Below are 19,043 nucleotides of genomic sequence, written 5' to 3' on the forward strand. Positions count from 1 at the left end.
AAAGTGGAGAATGAACTCTCATGTCAAGGATACCAATGTGGAGTCAACTGTATCGGTCCACAGCAATATATATGGATGACCAAAGGAAGGTATCTGTAGTGATAAATGAAGAGAAAACAGTTTTGAAACATACTTTAAAATAAGATTGGGACTGCTTCTGAACGGGCATAAGAAATGAAGAAATGAAAATCTGGGACAATTCTTAAGTTTTCTGCTTCAGGTGATCTAGTAGGTAAGGAATATTGTTACTAACCAAAGTAGAGAGGGGAGGAGAACATCAAGGTAGAGAGGAGGGAAGCAATGAAGAAATAATGACTTTAAAGTACTGATGGGACATTCAAGTAGAAATCCCAGCTTTTGGGACTAAGCGGGAATGCTCCTTCCTCTTCTGTTCTCTTCACTCTAGAAAAGGAAAAACTGGGGATGGGGGCCAGCCTGACCATTTTTCCAGCTGGACTGTTGCCGACAGGCAAACATTTCTCATTATTCAGCAGCCACAATTTAGTGGGTGCTTCTCCTTGTGGATTGCTAAAGGGGGACATACAGAACCTCACTCTGTACTAGACAACACCTAACCTGACTTTCCGTAAATCAATACGGATCCCAGTGGTAGTGTAAGCTGATCTTTATTGAGAAAGAATTCTTGAAAACCATTCCAATCTTTCTCTGAAGCTGTACATCTTTACCAGTTAATTGGGACACCATCCAAGTTCTTCTGCCTCTTTATTTAGGATCTATATATATCCCTGTCATTGATCACCTCTCATTATAACTCCCCTCATAGAGAACAATACTGATGATTGTTTTTCAGCATCCATGTTCCATCCTCCCCTCCTAACAGCATCCAGATTGCTATTCAGACATACACACCCTCCCCCATGCAACCCATGTACTTTGCATAAAGCTGATTCAAAGTCACCTACTTCAGGGGTAGACCTTGGTTGCTTTAAGCCAACAAACATGTTCTATTCTCCTGGCCACAGTCACTGCTGCATTGTTGGGCGTCTGACATAAACAGTCCAAATAGGATAAATCTCAGGAATTTGCTTGGAATATTCAGATGGAAGTTAATTCCCACAGGAATTAACTAGGAAACATATATACTCCTTTACTGGTGGCAGGCATCCTACATCGTGAGGCTTTTTAGCCTAATGTCATTGAAGACAGAACAGAACCGTTATTATCAGATCACCCAACTTAAAATCCATCCTACTTCTGGATTTTCAGGTAATTGTGTCAATATATTTGATTATTAATGTTTCAGCAAGTGTGAGCCATATTTTTTATTACTTATACCCTCAAGTCATACTAACCAACTTAGAACCTGGTATTAAAACATGAAATGAGCTGAATGAGAGCAGCATGGTCCAGGGCACATCCCAGGCTGAGGAACTGGCCATCCTGATAGTGAGGATGAAAAACTGTTGGTTAAACTGTTAGCTGTTGTGATGGGAAAGAAACACTGTACTCACAAACACTCAATTCTCCAGAGCACCTCATCCTCTCTCCTTGGGACTTCTCAAACATTACCTGGGTGATGTTGGTGGCACATCTCAATAATTCTCTGAACTAGCAGGCTTCAATTAGAATTTTGGAGGGACTTCCTAGGTGGCACAGTGGTTAAGAATCCGCCTTCCAATGCAGGGGACACAGGTTCGATCCCTGCTCCAGGAAGATCCCACATGCTGTGGAGCAACTAAGCCCATGCACCACAACTATTGAGCCTGTGTGCCACAACTACTGAAGCCCAGTGTGCCTGGAGCCTGTGCTCCGCAAATACAGAAGCCACCAAAATAAGGAGCCCGTGCACCACAATAAGAGCAGCCCCTGCTTGCCGCAACTAGAGAAAGCCCGTGTGCAGTGATGAAGACCCAACGCAGCCAATTAATTAATTAATTAATTTTTAAAAAAAAGAATTTTGGAGAAGTTTGCTGGCTCCACCTACCTGTGTACTGCATCCTTAGAACATGGAGTACTCAGCAACTTAAACCCTCATCTTTGGGACTTAGCTGCCATAGGTGATTAATCTCATGTATCAGCTAGTTACATGTCTTTATGTATATCTATATCTACACGCATACCTAAAACTATATTTATATACATGCTTATGTGCATGTATACATGCTTAACTGCATACATAAGAGTACATTATCGTAACATTAGGGTGGTTATAACAATTAAAGGAGTTAATATATGTTGGTGCTCAGTGAGTATTTGTTGAATGAATGAAAAACGCCTGCAACATTTTGCATTCTCAGTAAAGAGAATTTTACTGAGAATTTTACATTTTCATTTTGCATTTACTCCGTAAAAATAAATACAAATACAAATAAATATTTATATTTACTGTAGTAAAGGCAGTCACAACAGAAAATACCAAATTAAGCTTGCTTATCAATTAGGAAATTTATCATCTCAGATAATTTCAAGACCAGAAGCAGAGCAGACTCTAGGCACAGTAAAATCAAAGGCACCATGATGTCATTAAGATGCTTACCCCGCTTCACTCTGCCATCCTCATACCGGCTCCATCCCAAAGTGGTTCCCTTGCAGTTGCAAGATGAGGGCCAATGGCAGTCAGGACTCTGTGCTTCCTTGTTCATAGCCAATTACAGAGATGAAGAGAATATTTCCCCCCAAGAACAGAAATTAAATTCTTCCCTTTTCTTGGCCTTTCTCTTGACCCTTCTCTTTACTTGCCTATGTAGCAAACAGCCCAAAAGTGGCTGTGTCCAATTTAAGAAAAAAGAAAATTTTTAAAGATATTGACTAGCTCCCAAAACCTCTGGAAAGCTTGGGGACAATGCAGTTAGGAATGAAGCCTAAAACCAAACCATAAAACAAGTCTTCTGAGGATACTGCTGCCACAGAGCATTAGACCCTGTAAGTCAGATGACCAACACAGCAGGCATGGGAAAGGATTCATCTGATTGGTAACGCCAAGGGCATGTTCTGTACCCTAGCTGCAACGGAGGCTGAGAAAGCAAATACACAGCAATTTAGAATTTTATAGTGGGAAGTGGGCTCTGACTTCTCATCAAGATTCAGAGGGTAGGAATTCCCTAGACACAGAAAAACACTCAGAGAGTTGGCATCCAATAAAGTCCGCTGCAAAACTATTACAGGAGCTTCTGCCAACTCAGCCACCCATGTGGTATGGTGCTCCCTGGGGAAAAGAGAACTAAGTGAACAAAACTCAAAGGGCTTGCTTGCCAAACTCTGTAACACTTCAGTATTCAAGCAAAAATGAAAGAAAGTTCTCCATTTCAATTGGCAACAGACTACTGTCCTGTGGGTGTCCAGTTCAGCAGGGGCAGGTAGCATTACTGGAAGATCTCCAGCTTGCTTCCGTGGTGTAAGAGTTTGACTCAAGTGACACTGAATGTCTCACCTCTGTTAGTGGAAAGGCTACTGTGGCACTGTCAGTGCAATCATGACTCCACTAGTGACAAAAGCAGTGACAGCAGCTCATCCAGCAATGGTGACAGGGAGCAATGAGCAAAACAGACTCCCTGGAGCGCATACGATATCTCTTGGGGAGTTTAAGGGTATGTAGAAAAAGAAAAATTTACAAGAGACTAGAATTCCTTAAAATGAAGTGGGAGCTTGAAACTAGCAAGATTTGGGTATTAATGTTAAAATCCAATATGTCAGAGACATATGGATCACATATGCGATTGGAAAAAACATCTGGCATCTTGCTTCCTGGAATCAGGGTTCTTAGGAAAAGGAAAAGAGAGTGCTTCTGCTAACTGATTTCCTTTTTCCTCTTACAGAACATGTGAAGCAGCTTTCCTAGAATGCTCTGCCCCGCTGTATCTGCAAAGCTGTTTTCTTCTAGACATTCAAATCTCAGCAATTAAGACACCTTCTCAGAGAGGTCTGATTTGATGCCCCAATGGATAATTGCTGAACGTCCCCCTGCTCCAGCCACTCTGATCATATTACTCTATTTTATTGTCTTTGAAGCATAGAAATCTAGATACATTCTTAAAATTTATTTCTTGTTACGTTTATTGTCTGTCCCCATGTAAACATTTACCAAATGTGAACTCCATGAGAAGAGTGGCTTTGCATGTGTTGTTGCTGATAAATTCCTGGAGGCTTAGAACAGTAAATGGAACAGATGGCAGACAGGCAACAAATATTTGTTAAATGAAGAGGAAGATCTGGCTCTTCGCAGAGTTGAGGTTATTTGATACCACATAAAAATTAAAACTGTGTGTCTGTAAGTCTTTATTTCAATTTAAACAATTTTGTCTCTCATTATTAAGCCAACTCTATATAAAATCCTCTATACTTTCTGCCTAGGATACTCCTCTTCCCAGCTATATCCCTCGCTTCCCATCCAGACACACACTTCACCGGGTTAATTCCTTCCCAGTCCTCCTGGTCCATCCAGTCTTTCAACAAGGAAGATGAGAGAAGTGAGACCTCAGAACCAACATCAAAGAGCAAATCGGAATAACAATAAAGCATCTGAGGACCAGAGAGGCACAGGAAAACATCAGTTTATCAAGACAAATTATTTTTGGAGCCAAACCTAGGATGCATGAATTATACTAGAGCTAGGTAAGAGTCAAAGAGAAAGATAAAAGAAATGAAGTCATTTGGGCCAGCTACCACAGTGTTAAATGAAGTGAGGAACCCAGGAGTTCCTGGAATTCAGTCCAAAGATTTTGTTTTCAATCTGTGTCTTGCCGAGTATGGCCCTCTGAGGGTCTAGGCTCTACCCACTTCAATGACAGAAAGTATGGTGGGGGAGAAATCTGAGCAGGCGCTTCAGAGACAGACAGAACTGGACTCGAGTCCTAACCTTTCCAAACAAGATAACTTCTCAGAGAATAAATTTTCAAATATAAAGGACAAGCTATTTGGCCTTTCAGAAATTCAATTTGTAAAAGATCAATTATAATAATAGTACCTGACTCATGGGATTATTTTGAGGGTTAAATAAGTTAACATATGTAAAATCAATAGTGCAGTTCTCCACTCATAGGTGACTACCATTCACTCATTCATTCAGCAAATATCTACATACATTACTATTAATATTGTCTATCTTCTTAAAGTAGTTGAGCTACCAAGCTGACTCAAGATGATAATAGCTATTGTTCATTTTGCCAGGCATTATACTAAGCACCTACCAAACAAGATCATTTTTTATTTTTGACAACAACCCTATGAGGAAGGACTATTATTGTCACATACTACAGATGAAAAAAGTTGGAAATAATCCAAACAAAAGACCACAGGTAACCCAGATGATTTAAGGGTCGTGATACCCCACCCAGGAGATGAGAAGGAATCCTGGTATTGATGCATCAGAGACTTGCTACTTCTTCCAAGGCTATACTTTGCCCCTAAAAACTTTTCTTTTCTTTTTGGAAGGATCTCTTGCACTCTGGGATGTTGAAACCTGGCACTGGGACCTCAGAAACCAGAACTCCTTCTCTATGCTTATTCCAGGAGTTGCAGCATATCTCAAATTTAATTAAGACAAAGATTTAAATGTACAATAAAACCTGATTCATTGGTCTGTTTAATTTCAGTAGTTTAGCTTTTTTTGGTTTTCATTTTATTTTTGCTCTGTGTAATGCCTTTTTAATTCTTAACCAGGCTGTGATACTTGTTTGGTTATCTCCTTAAGGTTTCAAATGATATACACAAACTCATAAAGCATTAGATCTGAAGTGGACCTTAGAAATCATCTCTCCAGGCCACTGATTTACAAATTACTCTGAGCAAATGAAGGAATCTTTTCTTTTTAAGCAGAGTTGTTTCAGTTTGTTTCATAGAGCAAGTTTCCTTTTAACGTTTCTTTGAAACCAAACTCCACTGAGAATGTTTGTGTGTTTGTTTCTCTTAAACCACCAAATTGATCCAATAAGAAAACTATAGTCACCCATTTTCAATCATTTATTCAATCTAGCCCCAACATATGCTAGAGGTTCTGTGAGCCAGTGGAGAAAAAAAAGACCTGACCTCTGCCTTAAGTTGCACATGTCATATAGTCAGGAAGGCAGTCATATAGGGATAACCACATCCAGCGGGGTCCACAGCAGAAGCTTGTAGAGAGGACTGTGAGAATATGGTAAAGAGGGATTCAGACAAGCCTTTGGAGAGCAGGTCACCTAGAGCTGAGCCTCAGAAATGGAACGAGAGAAGTAAAATTCCAGGCAAAAGCTACAAGAAATACTAGCAAGAGAAAAAAAATGAAAAACTTAGAATGGGAAATAATTGATAGAGCTGGGCTTTGAGGTTTATTGCATGTGATAGGTACTCAATAAATAGCTGGTTTATTAATTAACTCATTAATTAATCTGGAGGAAATAGACCATAAAGGAGATAAAGGTCATTATATGAAGGGGATCATGGGCCTACTCAAAAAAATTGGATTTTATTCTCCAAACTAGGAACTGAAAATACAAAAGTCTAGAGGGATATTATAGGAAATGTGAATAAGTAAGATAGGCCAAGTATTAAAAAAAATAGTTATTTTGGAGACTATACACGAAGTACCTGCCTTATTTAGGTATTATATAAGGTGCTGTCAGCACATGGATGTCCAACATATAATCCTTGCACTTACGAGGCACACATAAATAAGTACTCAAAAATAATGTGATGATTTGTCTCCATTCGTGTACCAAATACAGTGGGCTCATAGAGGCAGCACTTAATTGCATCTGAGGAAATCAGGAAGGTTCTACTTATGAGATTATATTTGAGATGGACTTGAGGGATGAGTAGGAGCTCACATCTCTATTTCCAGCTACATCCAAAGACCCTTCAATCCAATTAGCTGGTCTCATCAGTGTCCCACACTGTTATGTCCTTGCTCAAGTTTTTGACTTTGCCTGGTGTGCCCTGCCTCCCTCCTTTACTTATCCAATTCCTAGCAACCCTTAAAGGCCCAATGTAGGCCTTCCTCATGAATAAAATCCATGAAGACTTCCCAGGTATCAAATGTTAACTGAGAACGTGCCAGGGGCAAGACACTCTTAGAGGGGTGAAAGACATTTAGGACGCAACGAGTGCAAAAGTGCTCATGAAAGGGCTTCCTACTATGCATGGTGAGAAGTTTACCAGTTCGGGAGTCAAGAGTTCACTGGCTCTGGGACAGATCACAGGCCAATCTTTGAGCTTCTGTTTCCTCAGGAGCCTTAGCTCTAAAATGAAGGCTCACCTTCAGGATCAGTATGGTCCCTTTCAGGTCCAAGACTGTAACTGTGATTTTGTGAAGGAATTTGGTCTCTTTGTTATATTTCCAGTAGGATGTCCACACATGCTTTCAAAATCTTCCTTATGTAATATGATGAATGGAAAATCACTAATCGATAGTAGCAGTATTGAAGACTCTTTGTGCCATTATAAAAGCAATGTAATTCCTACCCTGGATTTGGGAAATTGTGTAGGTCACAAATTCATTGTAATAAAGTTGGCTATCATGTTGCCCTGTTACAACTTTGGTCACTTCTTGTTACTCTAAGAACAGATCACTTGTGGTTCTTTTTCTGAATTCTTACAATTTCATGGCAGGGAGAAAACAGAGGGCGGGTTGAGTACAGATCCTGAATATTAAGATTACGGGAGCACTGCCTATGGAGAACAACATACATAAATTAGGGAATCCATCAATATATCAAAGTAATAATTGAAAAAGTCATTTTATGTTATTCTAGTTATTAAAAATCATTGAGAAGAAATCATTTGCATTTTAGCAGCTTTTACTTAGTTGTACATTCAGTTTGCCTCACTCCAACTTGCTGTATTAGCTGTACTCTTGGTTATAAGCAAAATAACCAACTCTGACTAGATTTAAGTAAAAAGCAAACCTATTGGAAGAACACTAAGGTACTCATGAAATCCAAGGGAACAATAGAGAATGGGGAAGAACCAGGTCAACTTCAGGGATCTCAGCCGTGGGACTTCATGGACCTTCGCACTACAGATGTCCCTTAGTCTGACTTTAGCTCCCGTGACTTCCAGCCTGTATCCACACCACCCCCACCACCCCCCCAAACAATTCCTAGAAGAGAGAATCATTTGGACACAACTTGGGTCAAATATCCTCTTCGCACACAATCAACTATGACAGAAAATTTTTGTTATAAGAGTAACATATTATGAACATGGCCACGAGGGCCCCAGCCTTGTAGAAAAGGGACGAGCTGCAGAGAAGGGGGAAATGTTAGGATCTAGGAAGCTACCTCAAGAGATGCCTGCCTATTGCACAAACTTTTTTTTCTGTTGTGTTTTTTTCTACCTTTCCTCTTCTCCACCCCTTAAACCCTCTACCCCCAAGTACCAGTATCTATATATCATTGTATAAAATAAAGCCTTGAGTAGGCTCAATACATCCTGCTAGGTATATATCTTCTATATAAAATTAAAATAATGAAAGGACAGAAAAATGGTCTTCTGTTACTTTACAAATTAAAATGTATGCAATTCAATTTGATTGTGTGCATGGTATAGAAGCATCCAAGCTTAACTATCAATAAAATATTCCATACAGAGAGACTAGCCATTAAATGTTGTCTGTGATAATATATCTTTTACTCTGACAACCACAGGATAATGTTTCTTGATTATCAAGGAGGTTCCAGAGCCCAGAAATAAACCCATGCATATGTGGTCAATTAATTTACAAAAAAGGGGCCAAGAATATATTAAACAATGGGGAAAAGACAGTCTCTTCAATAAATGGTGTTGAGACAACTGTATAGCCATATTCAAAAGAATGAAACTAAACTACTATACCATACACAAAATTAACTCAAAATGGATTAAAGACTTGACTGTAAGACCTGAAACCATAAAACTCCCAGAAGAACACATGGGCAGTAAGCTCCTTGACGTTACTCTTGGCGATGATTTTTTAGATCTGACTCCAAAAGCAAAGGTAATAAAAGCAAAAATAAACTAGTGAGAACTACATCAACCTAAAAAGCTTCTACACAGCAAAAGAAACCATCAAGAAAGTGAATGGGAGAAAATATTTGCAAATAATATATCTGATAAGGGGTTAATATCCAAAATATATGAAGAACTCATACAACTCAATAGCAAAAAAGCAAACAACCCAATTAAGAATGGATAGAGGATCTAAATGGACATTTTTCCAAAGGAGACATACAGATGGCCAACAGGCACATGAAAAGATGTTCAATATCACTAATCACCAGGGAAATGCAAATCAAAACCACAATGAGATAATAGGATGACTATTATCAAAAAGACAAGAAATAACAAGTGCTGGTAAGGATGTGGAGAAAAGGGAACACTTGTGCACTGGTGGTGGAAATGTAAGTTGGTGCAACCACTATGGAAAACAGTATGGAGGTTTCTTAAAAAATTAAAAATAGAACTATCATATTATCCAGCAATTCCATTTCTGGGTATTTATCCAAAGGAAAAAAAAATACTAATTCAGAAAGATACAGGCACCCCCAAGTTCACTGCAGCACTATTTACAACAGCTAATATATGGGAACAATCTAAGTGTCCATCTATGGATGAATGGATAAAGATGTGATACATACACACACACACACACACACACACACACACACACACAGGAATACTATGCAGCCATAAAAAATGAAAATTTCCCATTTGGGACAATATGGATTGACCTTGAAGGCATTATGCTAAGTGAAATAACTCAGACAGAAAAAAAAAAATAACATGCAATCTCACTTATATGTAGAATTAAAAACATAACAAAACACCAAGCTCATCAATACAGAGAACAGATTGGGGTTGCCAGAGGTGGGAGGTGTAGGTGAAATGAGTGAAGGCGGTCACAAGGTATAAACTGCCAGTTATAAAATAAATAAGCCATGGGGATGTAACGTACAGCATGGTAACTATAGTTAATAAAACTATATCACATATTTAAAGTTGCTAAGAGAGTAAGTCTTAAAAGCCTTCATCACATGAGAAAAAAGTTGTAACTGTATGGTGACAGATGTTAACTAGACTTGTAATGGTGGTGATCATATACAAATATTGAATCATGTTGTACACTTGAAACTAATATAATGTCAATTACATTTCTTTAAAATATTTTTAAGAAACGTTCAGCTCATTTTCTAAAAGTAAAACCTAGACGTTCATCTATATCAGATATTCTGGAAGATAAAGGATACATATAGTATGTATATCCTATATGCTCCTTTCAATAATTTGTGAAGGAAGTTCTTCCTGGACAATTCCAATGATCTTTTCTAGATCTTTTTTCTCCTCCTCACTGGGATATCTGTATACCTTTACTTCTTTTTTTTTTTTTTTTCAAACTCTTTATTGGAAAATAATTGCTTTACATTCTTTTACCAGCTTTTGAGGTAGACCAAAGTGAATCAGCTGTATTTATACATATATCTCCATATCCCCTCCCTCCCGCGGCTCCCTCCCACTATCCCTGTCCTGGCCCTCTAATGCATCACCCATTATCAAGTTGCTCTCCCTTTGCTATACAGCAACTTCCCACTAGCTATCTATTTTACAGGTGGTAGTGTATATATCTCTATGCTACTTTCTCACTTCATCCCAGCTTCCCCTTCGTGCACGCCCCCCCAATCCCTTGTCCTCCAGTCAATTCTCTGCATCTGCATCCTTATTCTTGACCTGTCACTGGGCTCATCAGTACCTTTTTTTTTTTTTTTCTAGAGTCCATATATATGAGTTAGCACACAGTATTTGTTTTTCCCTTTCTGGCTTACTTCACTCTGTATGACAGACTCTAGGTCTATCCACCTCATTACATATGGCTCCATTTCATTCCTTTTTATGGCTCAGTAATATTCCATTGTATATATATGCCACATCTTCATTATCCATTCATTTGCTGATGGGCGTTTAGGTTGCTTCCATGTCCTGGCTATTATAAATAGTGCTGCAATGAACATTGTGGTACATGTTTCTTTTTGGATTATGGTCTTCTCTGGGTATATGCCCTGGAGTGGGATTACTAGGTCATATGGTAGTTCTATTTTTAGTTTTTTAAGGAACCTCCACACTGTTTTCCATAGTGGCTGTACCAACTTACATTCTCACCAACAGTGCAGGAGAGTTCCCTTTCCTCCACACCCTCTCCAACATTTATTGTTTCTAGATGTTTTGATGATGGCCATTCTGACTGGTGTGAGGTGATACCTCATCATGGCTTTGACTAGCATTTCTCTAACGATTAGTGATGTTCAGCATGTTTTCATGTGTTTGTTGGCAATTTGTATGTCTTCTTTGGAGAAATGTCTATTTAGGTCTTCTGCCCATTTGTGGATTGGATTATTTGCTTTTTTGGTATTAAGCTGCATGGGCTGCTTGTACATTTTGGAGATTAATCCTTTGTCTGTTACTTCATTGGCAAGTATTTTCTCCCATTCTGAGGGCTGTCTTCTTGTTTATGGTTTCTTTTGCTGTGCAAATGCTTTTAAGTTTCATTAGGTCCCATTTGTTTATTCTTGATTTTATTTCCATTATTCTAGAAGGTGGGTCAAAAAGGATCTTGCTTTGATGTATGGCATAGAGTATTCTGCCTATGTTTTCCTCAAGGAGTTTTATAGTGGCTGATCTTACATTTAGGTCTTTAATCCATTTGGAGTTTATTTTTGTGTATGGTGTTAGGAAGTGTTCTAATTTCATTCTTTTACATGTTGCTGTCCAATTTTCCAAGCACCATTTATTGAAGAGGCAGTCTTTTTTCCATCGTGTATTCTTGCCTCCTTTGTCAAAGATAAGATGCCCATATGTGCGTGGGTTTACCTCTGAGTTCTCTATTCTGTTCCATTGATTTTCCTTTCTATTTGTGTACCAGTACCATACTGTCTTGATCACTGTGGCCTTGTAGTATAGATTGAAGTCAGGAAGCCTAATTCCACCAACTTCATCTCTCCTTCTCAAGATTGCTTTGGCTATTCGGGGTCTTTTGCGTTTCCATACAAATCGTAAGATTTCTTGCTCTAGTTCTGTGAAAAATGCCATTGGTAATTTGATAGGGATTGCATTGAATCTGTAAATTGTTTTGGGTAGGATAGTCATTTTCACAATGTTAATTCTTCCAATCCAAGAACATGGTATATCCCTCCATCTATTTGTATCATCTTTGACTTCTTTCATCAGTGTCTTATAGTTTTCTGCATACAGGTCTTTTGCCTCCTTAGGCAGGTTTATTCCTAGGTATTTTATTCTTTTTGTTGCAAGGTAAATGGGAGAGTTTCCTTAATTTCTCTTTCTGCTCTTTCATTGCTAGTGTATAGGAATGCAAGAGATTTCTGCACATTTTATTTTGTATCCTGCTACTTTACTAAATTCATCAATTAGTGCTAGCCGTTTTCTGGTAGAGTCTTTAGGGTTTTCTATGTATAATATCATGTCATCTGCAAAGAGTGACAATTTTACTTCTTCTTTTCCAACTGGGATTCCTTTTATTTCATTTTCTTCTCTGATTGCTGTGAGTAAAACTTCCAATACTATGTTGAATGATAATGGTGAGAGTGGGCACCCTTGTCTTGTTCCTGTTCTTAGAGGGAATTCTTTCAGTTTTTCACCATTTAGAAAGATGCTGGCTTTTGGTTTGTCATATATGGCTTTTATTATGTTGAGGTAATTTGCTTCTATGCCCATTTTCTGGAGAGTTTTTATCATAAATGGATGTTGAATTTTGTCAAAAGCTTTTTCCGCATCTATTGAGATGATCATGTGGTTTTTCTCCTTCAATTTGTTGATATGACTACCTTTACTTCTTAAAAGATTAATAGTCCTTGGCTTCCTTGATATTAGATTATCAGATTTCCCACATCAAAAGTATCTTTTGCTACCACCTTAAGTTCTGACCTCAAGTGAGGGAAATATTCCAAAGCTCCTTTTACTTTTCTTTCTATACCTTTATTAACTTACAGAACTCATAGATACAACTGCCACCTCCCGGCCAAGACTGTCAAGTATATCCCGAAAACTATCTCATGTTTTAGTCTACTGTTTCTATAGAATTCTCTTTATGTCTCATTCACACTGGAAGAGCAATATTATCAACCCAAAACCATTATTATGACACAAGGCAAATTATCTTCCTGTGTTCATTTTGAAATTACAATTATCAAGTTTTCCAAGTCTTGAGTCTTGGGAATAGTCCAAAGCCTTAGAAACCATGGAATGATTTTTATAACAAATTTCTCAATTCTAATGATAAACAGACCTTCAGACTGGTCTGAATTTTATTATTTGACTATCAAAGAACGACTTTCCTGAAATCTTCAAGTCTTTAGATGTGCACGTCTAACAAGCCTAATACTATATTATTTGAGATAAAATTGCTCCCGAGACAGTTAAAAAAAGCAAACAAACCACCGCCACCACCACCACACTGAAGAATTTCAGTTCTCTGCCAATGAGGAGTTCTGAACTATGCAGGACGAAAAAGCTGTGGTGGAGCATTCTATCTTCCCACTCTTAGAATCAACTGTAGTCATTTAAAGCGCTGCTAATGCTGGAAAAGAACCTGTAACCTAGCAGAACCAGCCCAAGCTTGTGATGACTACAAGTCCCATGAGGCAGGGCAGAAGCCCGGGCCAACGTTGGCCGTAGTTCCTCCGGGGAATTGTAGTCTTCTCATCACCTGTTGGGCCAACGCGGTATCGTATCCTCCATTTCTCAAAAGTTAACTTATAAAAATAAAGCTAGGAAAAAGAAGGTAAAAGTCTTACCACAAAACTAGGTCACAACCTAGGTGGAAAAGAGTCCTAGCCCCAAAACTCCTGCCTGCGCCGCTGGGGGGGCGGGCTCCCTTGGCGTGACGTCACTTCCTGGAGCGGCGGCCCCGCCCCGCCCCGCCCTCCACCTCGAGGGGATCCTGGGCCCCGCGGCCGGGGCAGCGGCAGGCAGAGCCGGGGAGCTGCTGTTTTCGGGAAGGGTGGGGGCGGTCACGTGAGGCCTCTCGGGGCGGTGGGTGGAGCCGCGAAGCTGCGGTTCAGGAAGGTCGGGTTCAACCGCCCCGGGGGAGCGCGCCGGAGCTGGATCGCGGAGCGGGCTGAGGTAGGGGCCGCGCGGTGGGCGCTGTTCTGGGCGCTCGCGCGGTGACACCTGCGCCGCCGCGGTGGGCGGGTGGGGGGCCGCGGCGGGAGCTCCCGGCCAGCTCCAGGCCGCCGCCAAGTCCGCCGGGCGTCTGGGAGCCGCTGGCTGCGCACCGGGCGGCAGAGGCGGGAGCGTGGGGCCCCGGGGAGCTCCGGGAGCGGCGAGTCCTGCCGTCCTCCGAGCCGAAGACCCTTGGGCTGATCAGACCCCGGGCAGACACCCCTGGGGTCGAGCTGAGCCCGGGCTTCTGCACTTTCCTCTCGCCACCGACTTTTCTCGCCCACCGTGTGGCTCGGGCTCGGGCCACTTCACCTGCCCTTGGTCTTCCAGAATGGGGCTGAGATCTGCGTCCTCAGAGCATGTTGATGCCAGGGCAGAAGTGGACTCACTCTTAATGAGCCCAGTGCGTTGTTTTGTTTTGTTTGAGTCGCGCTCACGTTTCTGCAAGGTCAGTGGCTGTATTGGTCTGAGTCCTCCCCCGATCCCCTGGGTATTCGAGTGGCTAAAGGCGGGGCGACCCTACAGGGGGTGAGGAGGTTGAGATTGCAGACTTTAATTTACTTCTTTTTGGGGGGGAGGCCATCAGGCAGAACCGAGGAGCAGTGAATCAGCAGCTCAAGTTTCCTGAATCTTTGATCATGGGGAAGGTGGCCCAGAGCCACGTGCTGGGCTGAGAATTTTATTTCAGCATCTTTCAAAGTCTGAGCAGCTTGTTTCCTACCTTTTTCACCAGTAGCGTTGCGTAGATGTAGTTAGATAGGCAGACCCCTTGTTATGTGCCATTTCCCTGGTCTGTAGTTACTGCCATTTCTCAGTTTGTTAGTTAACAACGGAGTGGTAAACCTTTTCTCTTTGGTTCATTGTGAAATTATTCTGAGACAAGGTAAACTTGTCCTTTTGACAACAGAGCTTGCCGAGTATGAGTTTTTGAAGATTTAGTACCTGCAGTTTATGGTGTAGCAGAATTTAGTGATGATCTGGAAACCGTGAAGAATATTTAAACTTTTAATCATTTAATCTTGTTGGATGTAAGTTTAATGTTCACTGGGGTTTATTTTATTAAATTGACCAAGTTTTTTTTTCAAATCCATTTGATTCTGGGTTTGCTTTAAGAACTGTTATTATTTATCTTACAAGGTTCTAAGCTTCTGGTTCACTGTGATTACTCTGGGTAACTGGTTAGTGTCACTAATTAAATCAGAAGGAAATATGAATAATTTTTCTCCCTTTCTTTCCTTCTCTTTACCCTTCCTTCCCTGTACTGTGTGTAGCAGTGTCGGGATCATAAGCAGAGAATAGTTTCAGGATAGTCTTTATCACTTTGCCTCCTTTCCAGCTCTTTTACATCAATAGATGCGATCAAGTTATAGTGAACATTATAGAAATCCATCACGAAGAAATAAAGTGGGGAAAAAAGGGATAAGAAGTAATATGAGGGTCAAGAAAAAGAGTGTGGAATAGTTCTGCTCTCCTTACCTTACAAACGGGAGTTCTTAGAGATGATATTTTCGGATTAAAGGATGAGGTTTGGGGCATGTTTTCATTTCGAATGAAGTATTTAATACAGTGTCACAAACAAAAGAAATGGATATGAGCATTTTGTTTTCTTTTGGATAATGTTCCCGATTAAAGACTAATCTTTCAATATGTTCTTTTCATTTTCAGGTCATGAATTTCTAAGAAGAAAATAATGGATTGCACATTACTCATTCTCTAATTGTTTGAACTCAGAAGTGTGCGGGTTTGTTGCAAAAACCAAAAGAAGATGGCAACACCTTATGTCCCAGTTCCTATGCCCATAGGGAACTCTGCTTCCAGTTTTGCAACCAACAGAAACCAAAGAAGGTCTTCTTTTGGGAGTATCTCAACAAGCTCAAACTCTTCCAAAGGCCAGTTAGAAGACTCAAGTATGGGTAATTTTAAACACACAAGTGTACCTGATTCAATGGAAAGCACTTCATCTGTCTGTAGCAGTCCCCTCATTAGAACTAAATTTACAGGTACAGATTCTTCCATTGAGTATTCTACTAGACCAAGAGAAGGTGAAGAAGAGAATCCTGAAACAGTGAATTTGGAAGATAGACCCTCTACACCTGTTATCCTGGGTTATGAGGTGATGGAAGAGCGAGCTAAATTTACTGTGAGTATTGATTGCTGCTGTACGTCAATAGAAGATGAAAGGTTGATTAACCCGTGTTCCAAACTTGTGTTAAATTATATTAGCCTATACTTGTCATTTCTTCAACATAAAATTCAAATGGCTTATACCCCTTAAGTTGTCATGCTGTAGCGAACTTTTGTTTCACTTGAATGAATTGTCACAAATCAGACAACATCCTAAAAGCCCCCCCACCCTGCCATGCTCTCTGTCAGTTAATACCCACACTCCTGATAGCCTAGGTTAATTTTGCCTATTTCTATACCTTATGTACGTGGAATTACAGAGTATGAGCTCTTGGGTTTGGTCTCTTGAGCATTATGTTTGTAAGATTCATCCTTGATTTTTGTATGTAATTGTAGGCAGCTCATTTTTATTACTGATGCTGTTCCTTTATGTGAATATAGTACAGTTTATCCATTCGACTATTAAGGAACTTTTAGGTAATTTCCAGTTTGGGGCTCTTACAAATACTGCTGCTGTGAACCTTTTAGTACTCGTCACTCAGTAAACACATCTACTCATTTCTGTTTGATAGCTGCCTAGGAGTAAAATTGCTGGATCATCTGCCCAGCTTTAGAAGATACTGATAAACAGTGTACTGGAGTGGTTGTACTAAGTTACACTCCTTTAAGCAGTGTGTGAGAGTTCCAGTTACTCCCCACCTTCCGAGCATGTGATATTTTTCTATCATTTTCCTTTTACTTATTCTAGTATGTAGAATGATACCACATTGTGGTTTTAATTTGCATTTAAGATTTTTTTTTTTTTTGTCCATTTGGATATTCTCTTCTGAAGTGTCTATTCAAGACCTTTGTTCATTTTCCTTTTGGGAAGTCTTTTCCACTTTGATTTGTAGTTTTCTATGGGTTTGGGGTGTGAGTCCTTTTTCAGAATATGTATTGTGACTCTCATCTCTCACCCTGTGGTTTGCCTTCATTAATGGTGCATTTGCTAATCCAGAGTTCTAAGTTTTAATATAGTCCAGTATATTAGATTTTTCTTTTACAGTTAGCACTTTTTAAATCTGCCTCCTCCTAGGTTACAAATATGTTGTCCTATGTTTTCTTCTAAAAGCTTTATTGTCGGACCTTTCACAGTTAGATCTGTAAACCATCTGAAATTGATTTTTGTCCGTGGTGTGAGGTAAGGGTCAAGACACATTTTTTTTCTCCCTAAAGTCTGGTTTTTATTGAAAAGACAATTCTTTCTCCTCCGTGTTTACTCTGTTGCCTGTGTTATAAATCAGGGGACCAGAAATGTATGGGTCTGATTTTATGTCCCTTTTTTTCCCTCCTTTACCAATTCCATACTGTCTTAATTACTAAAGCCTGGTGATAGTCTTGACATCCGGTAGCTCAAGTACTCTAGCTTTGCTGTTCCTCTTCAGGATTGTCTTGGCCCTTTGCATTGAGATTGTATTGAATCTATCTAGGGAAAACTGACATATTTACAGTACTGAGACTTTAAATCTATGAACCTAACCCACTTACGCAAGTCTTTAACTTCTTTTAATAATATTTTGTAGTTTTCAGGGCAGAGGTCTTACATCTTTTGGTAAGATTTATTCCTGGGTATGGATGTTGTTTGATGTTCTTGATATCTTTTAATGTTTTCTATTTGTTTGTTGCTGGTTTATATATTTTGGTGTCATATGTTATATTTATGTATTCAGTGACCTTGCTAAATGCATTTATAAGCTTGTTCTTTCAAACTATAAGTTCTTTCTCTTGGATTTTCTTGAAATAATAATTTCATATGTACTTCATTTCATGCTATAAATTTATGATAGTATGGAAGGACCTCTAAGAAAAAAATATTGAAATAATTTATGAAGAGGCAGTCTTTAGAGTTAAAATATTGTAAGACTGATGATATGATGGGAAATCTGCATGGACCTGACTTCTTGCGAGTGATTTTTGGAAATTATAATAAATTGGTGGCTCATTTCCTTACACTGACCTACCTTCCATATGAAGGAATGAGCATTCATAGAGGTGACGCATGTGAAAAGTTTGTAGGCAAATTTAAGGCAGTGGTGTCTGTCAAGATAATACAGAGGAAGAGATAAGTGACAAGTATGAAATCTGTCATATTTATTTATTAATTTAACATTTTTGGAGTACCTATTATGTGCCAGGCCCTCTTCCAGGTAATATTGGTGCAGCAGCTTGACTGAATGAATGAGAGATAGTAAATTTTTTTTTTTAATGTTAGTATGTCACATGGTGATAAGTGCTATAGAGAGGAATAAAAGAGAGGAAGGAAGTAGAGAGTTTTGCTTTTTTTGAGGGGCAGTTTAAGAGAGTTTCTTGAAATTGGAGTTACAATTTAAATAGCTTTATCAGTCATGGCCTCACAGAAAAGATGTCAGCACTAAGAGAGAATGAACAATGAGAATATCTGGGGGGAAGCTTCCCAGACAGGTCGTGTAACTGCCAAGACCCTTGTGGCTGACAGTAGAGTAAGCAGCGGGGAGAGATGTAGGAACTGAGGTAACAGGTAAAGGCAAGGGAGTGTAACACACCGATCAAGTAGAGCACATGAGCCTTTAAAAGACCTTTAGATTTTACCCTGCATGAGATGGGAATCTTGAAAAGATTTTAAAAGGAAAAGTTTCATGATCAGACAGTTTTTTTAAAGGCTTATTCTGGCTGCTGAATTGAGATTAGACTTTGTAGGGGAAGAATGGAGGCAGGAGGCAGTTAGGTTCTTGCAGTAATCCATGGGAGACGTGATGGTGTCATGGACCAGGCAGTGGAAGAGGTCCTAAGAAGTGATCAGATTCTGGATATATTGTGAAGGT

General features: G+C 39.6%; 1 protein-coding gene and 1 long non-coding RNA gene across 5 annotated transcripts in view; one reads left to right on the plus strand and one right to left on the minus strand.

Annotated features, from left to right (window-relative positions):
• Positions 1–13,786, minus strand: part of LOC130854599 (uncharacterized) — a 47,918-nt gene extending 34,132 nt beyond the window's left edge. The window contains exon 1 of the long non-coding RNA XR_009054060.1: positions 13,713–13,786. This is a non-coding gene — a long non-coding RNA (uncharacterized LOC130854599). The remainder of the gene's footprint in view (positions 1–13,712) is intronic.
• A 99-nt stretch (positions 13,787–13,885) lies between these two features.
• Positions 13,886–19,043, plus strand: part of SNX16 (sorting nexin 16) — a 38,929-nt gene continuing 33,771 nt past the window's right edge. For 2 of the 4 annotated variants that reach the window (XM_057736119.1, XM_057736121.1), the window contains exons 1-2: positions 13,886–14,040; positions 15,745–16,219. In XM_057736119.1, the coding sequence (XP_057592102.1) occupies positions 15,845–16,219 (375 nt within the window). In that variant the 5' untranslated portion in view covers positions 13,886–14,040; positions 15,745–15,844. Of the gene's footprint in view, positions 14,041–14,407; positions 14,528–15,744; positions 16,220–19,043 lie in introns of those variants that run through there. The other 2 variants (XM_057736122.1, XM_057736120.1) reach the window with 2 other exon arrangements.

Source organism: Hippopotamus amphibius, chromosome 5, assembly GCF_030028045.1.
Source record: "Hippopotamus amphibius kiboko isolate mHipAmp2 chromosome 5, mHipAmp2.hap2, whole genome shotgun sequence".
Taxonomy (NCBI): Eukaryota; Metazoa; Chordata; class Mammalia; order Artiodactyla; family Hippopotamidae; genus Hippopotamus; species Hippopotamus amphibius.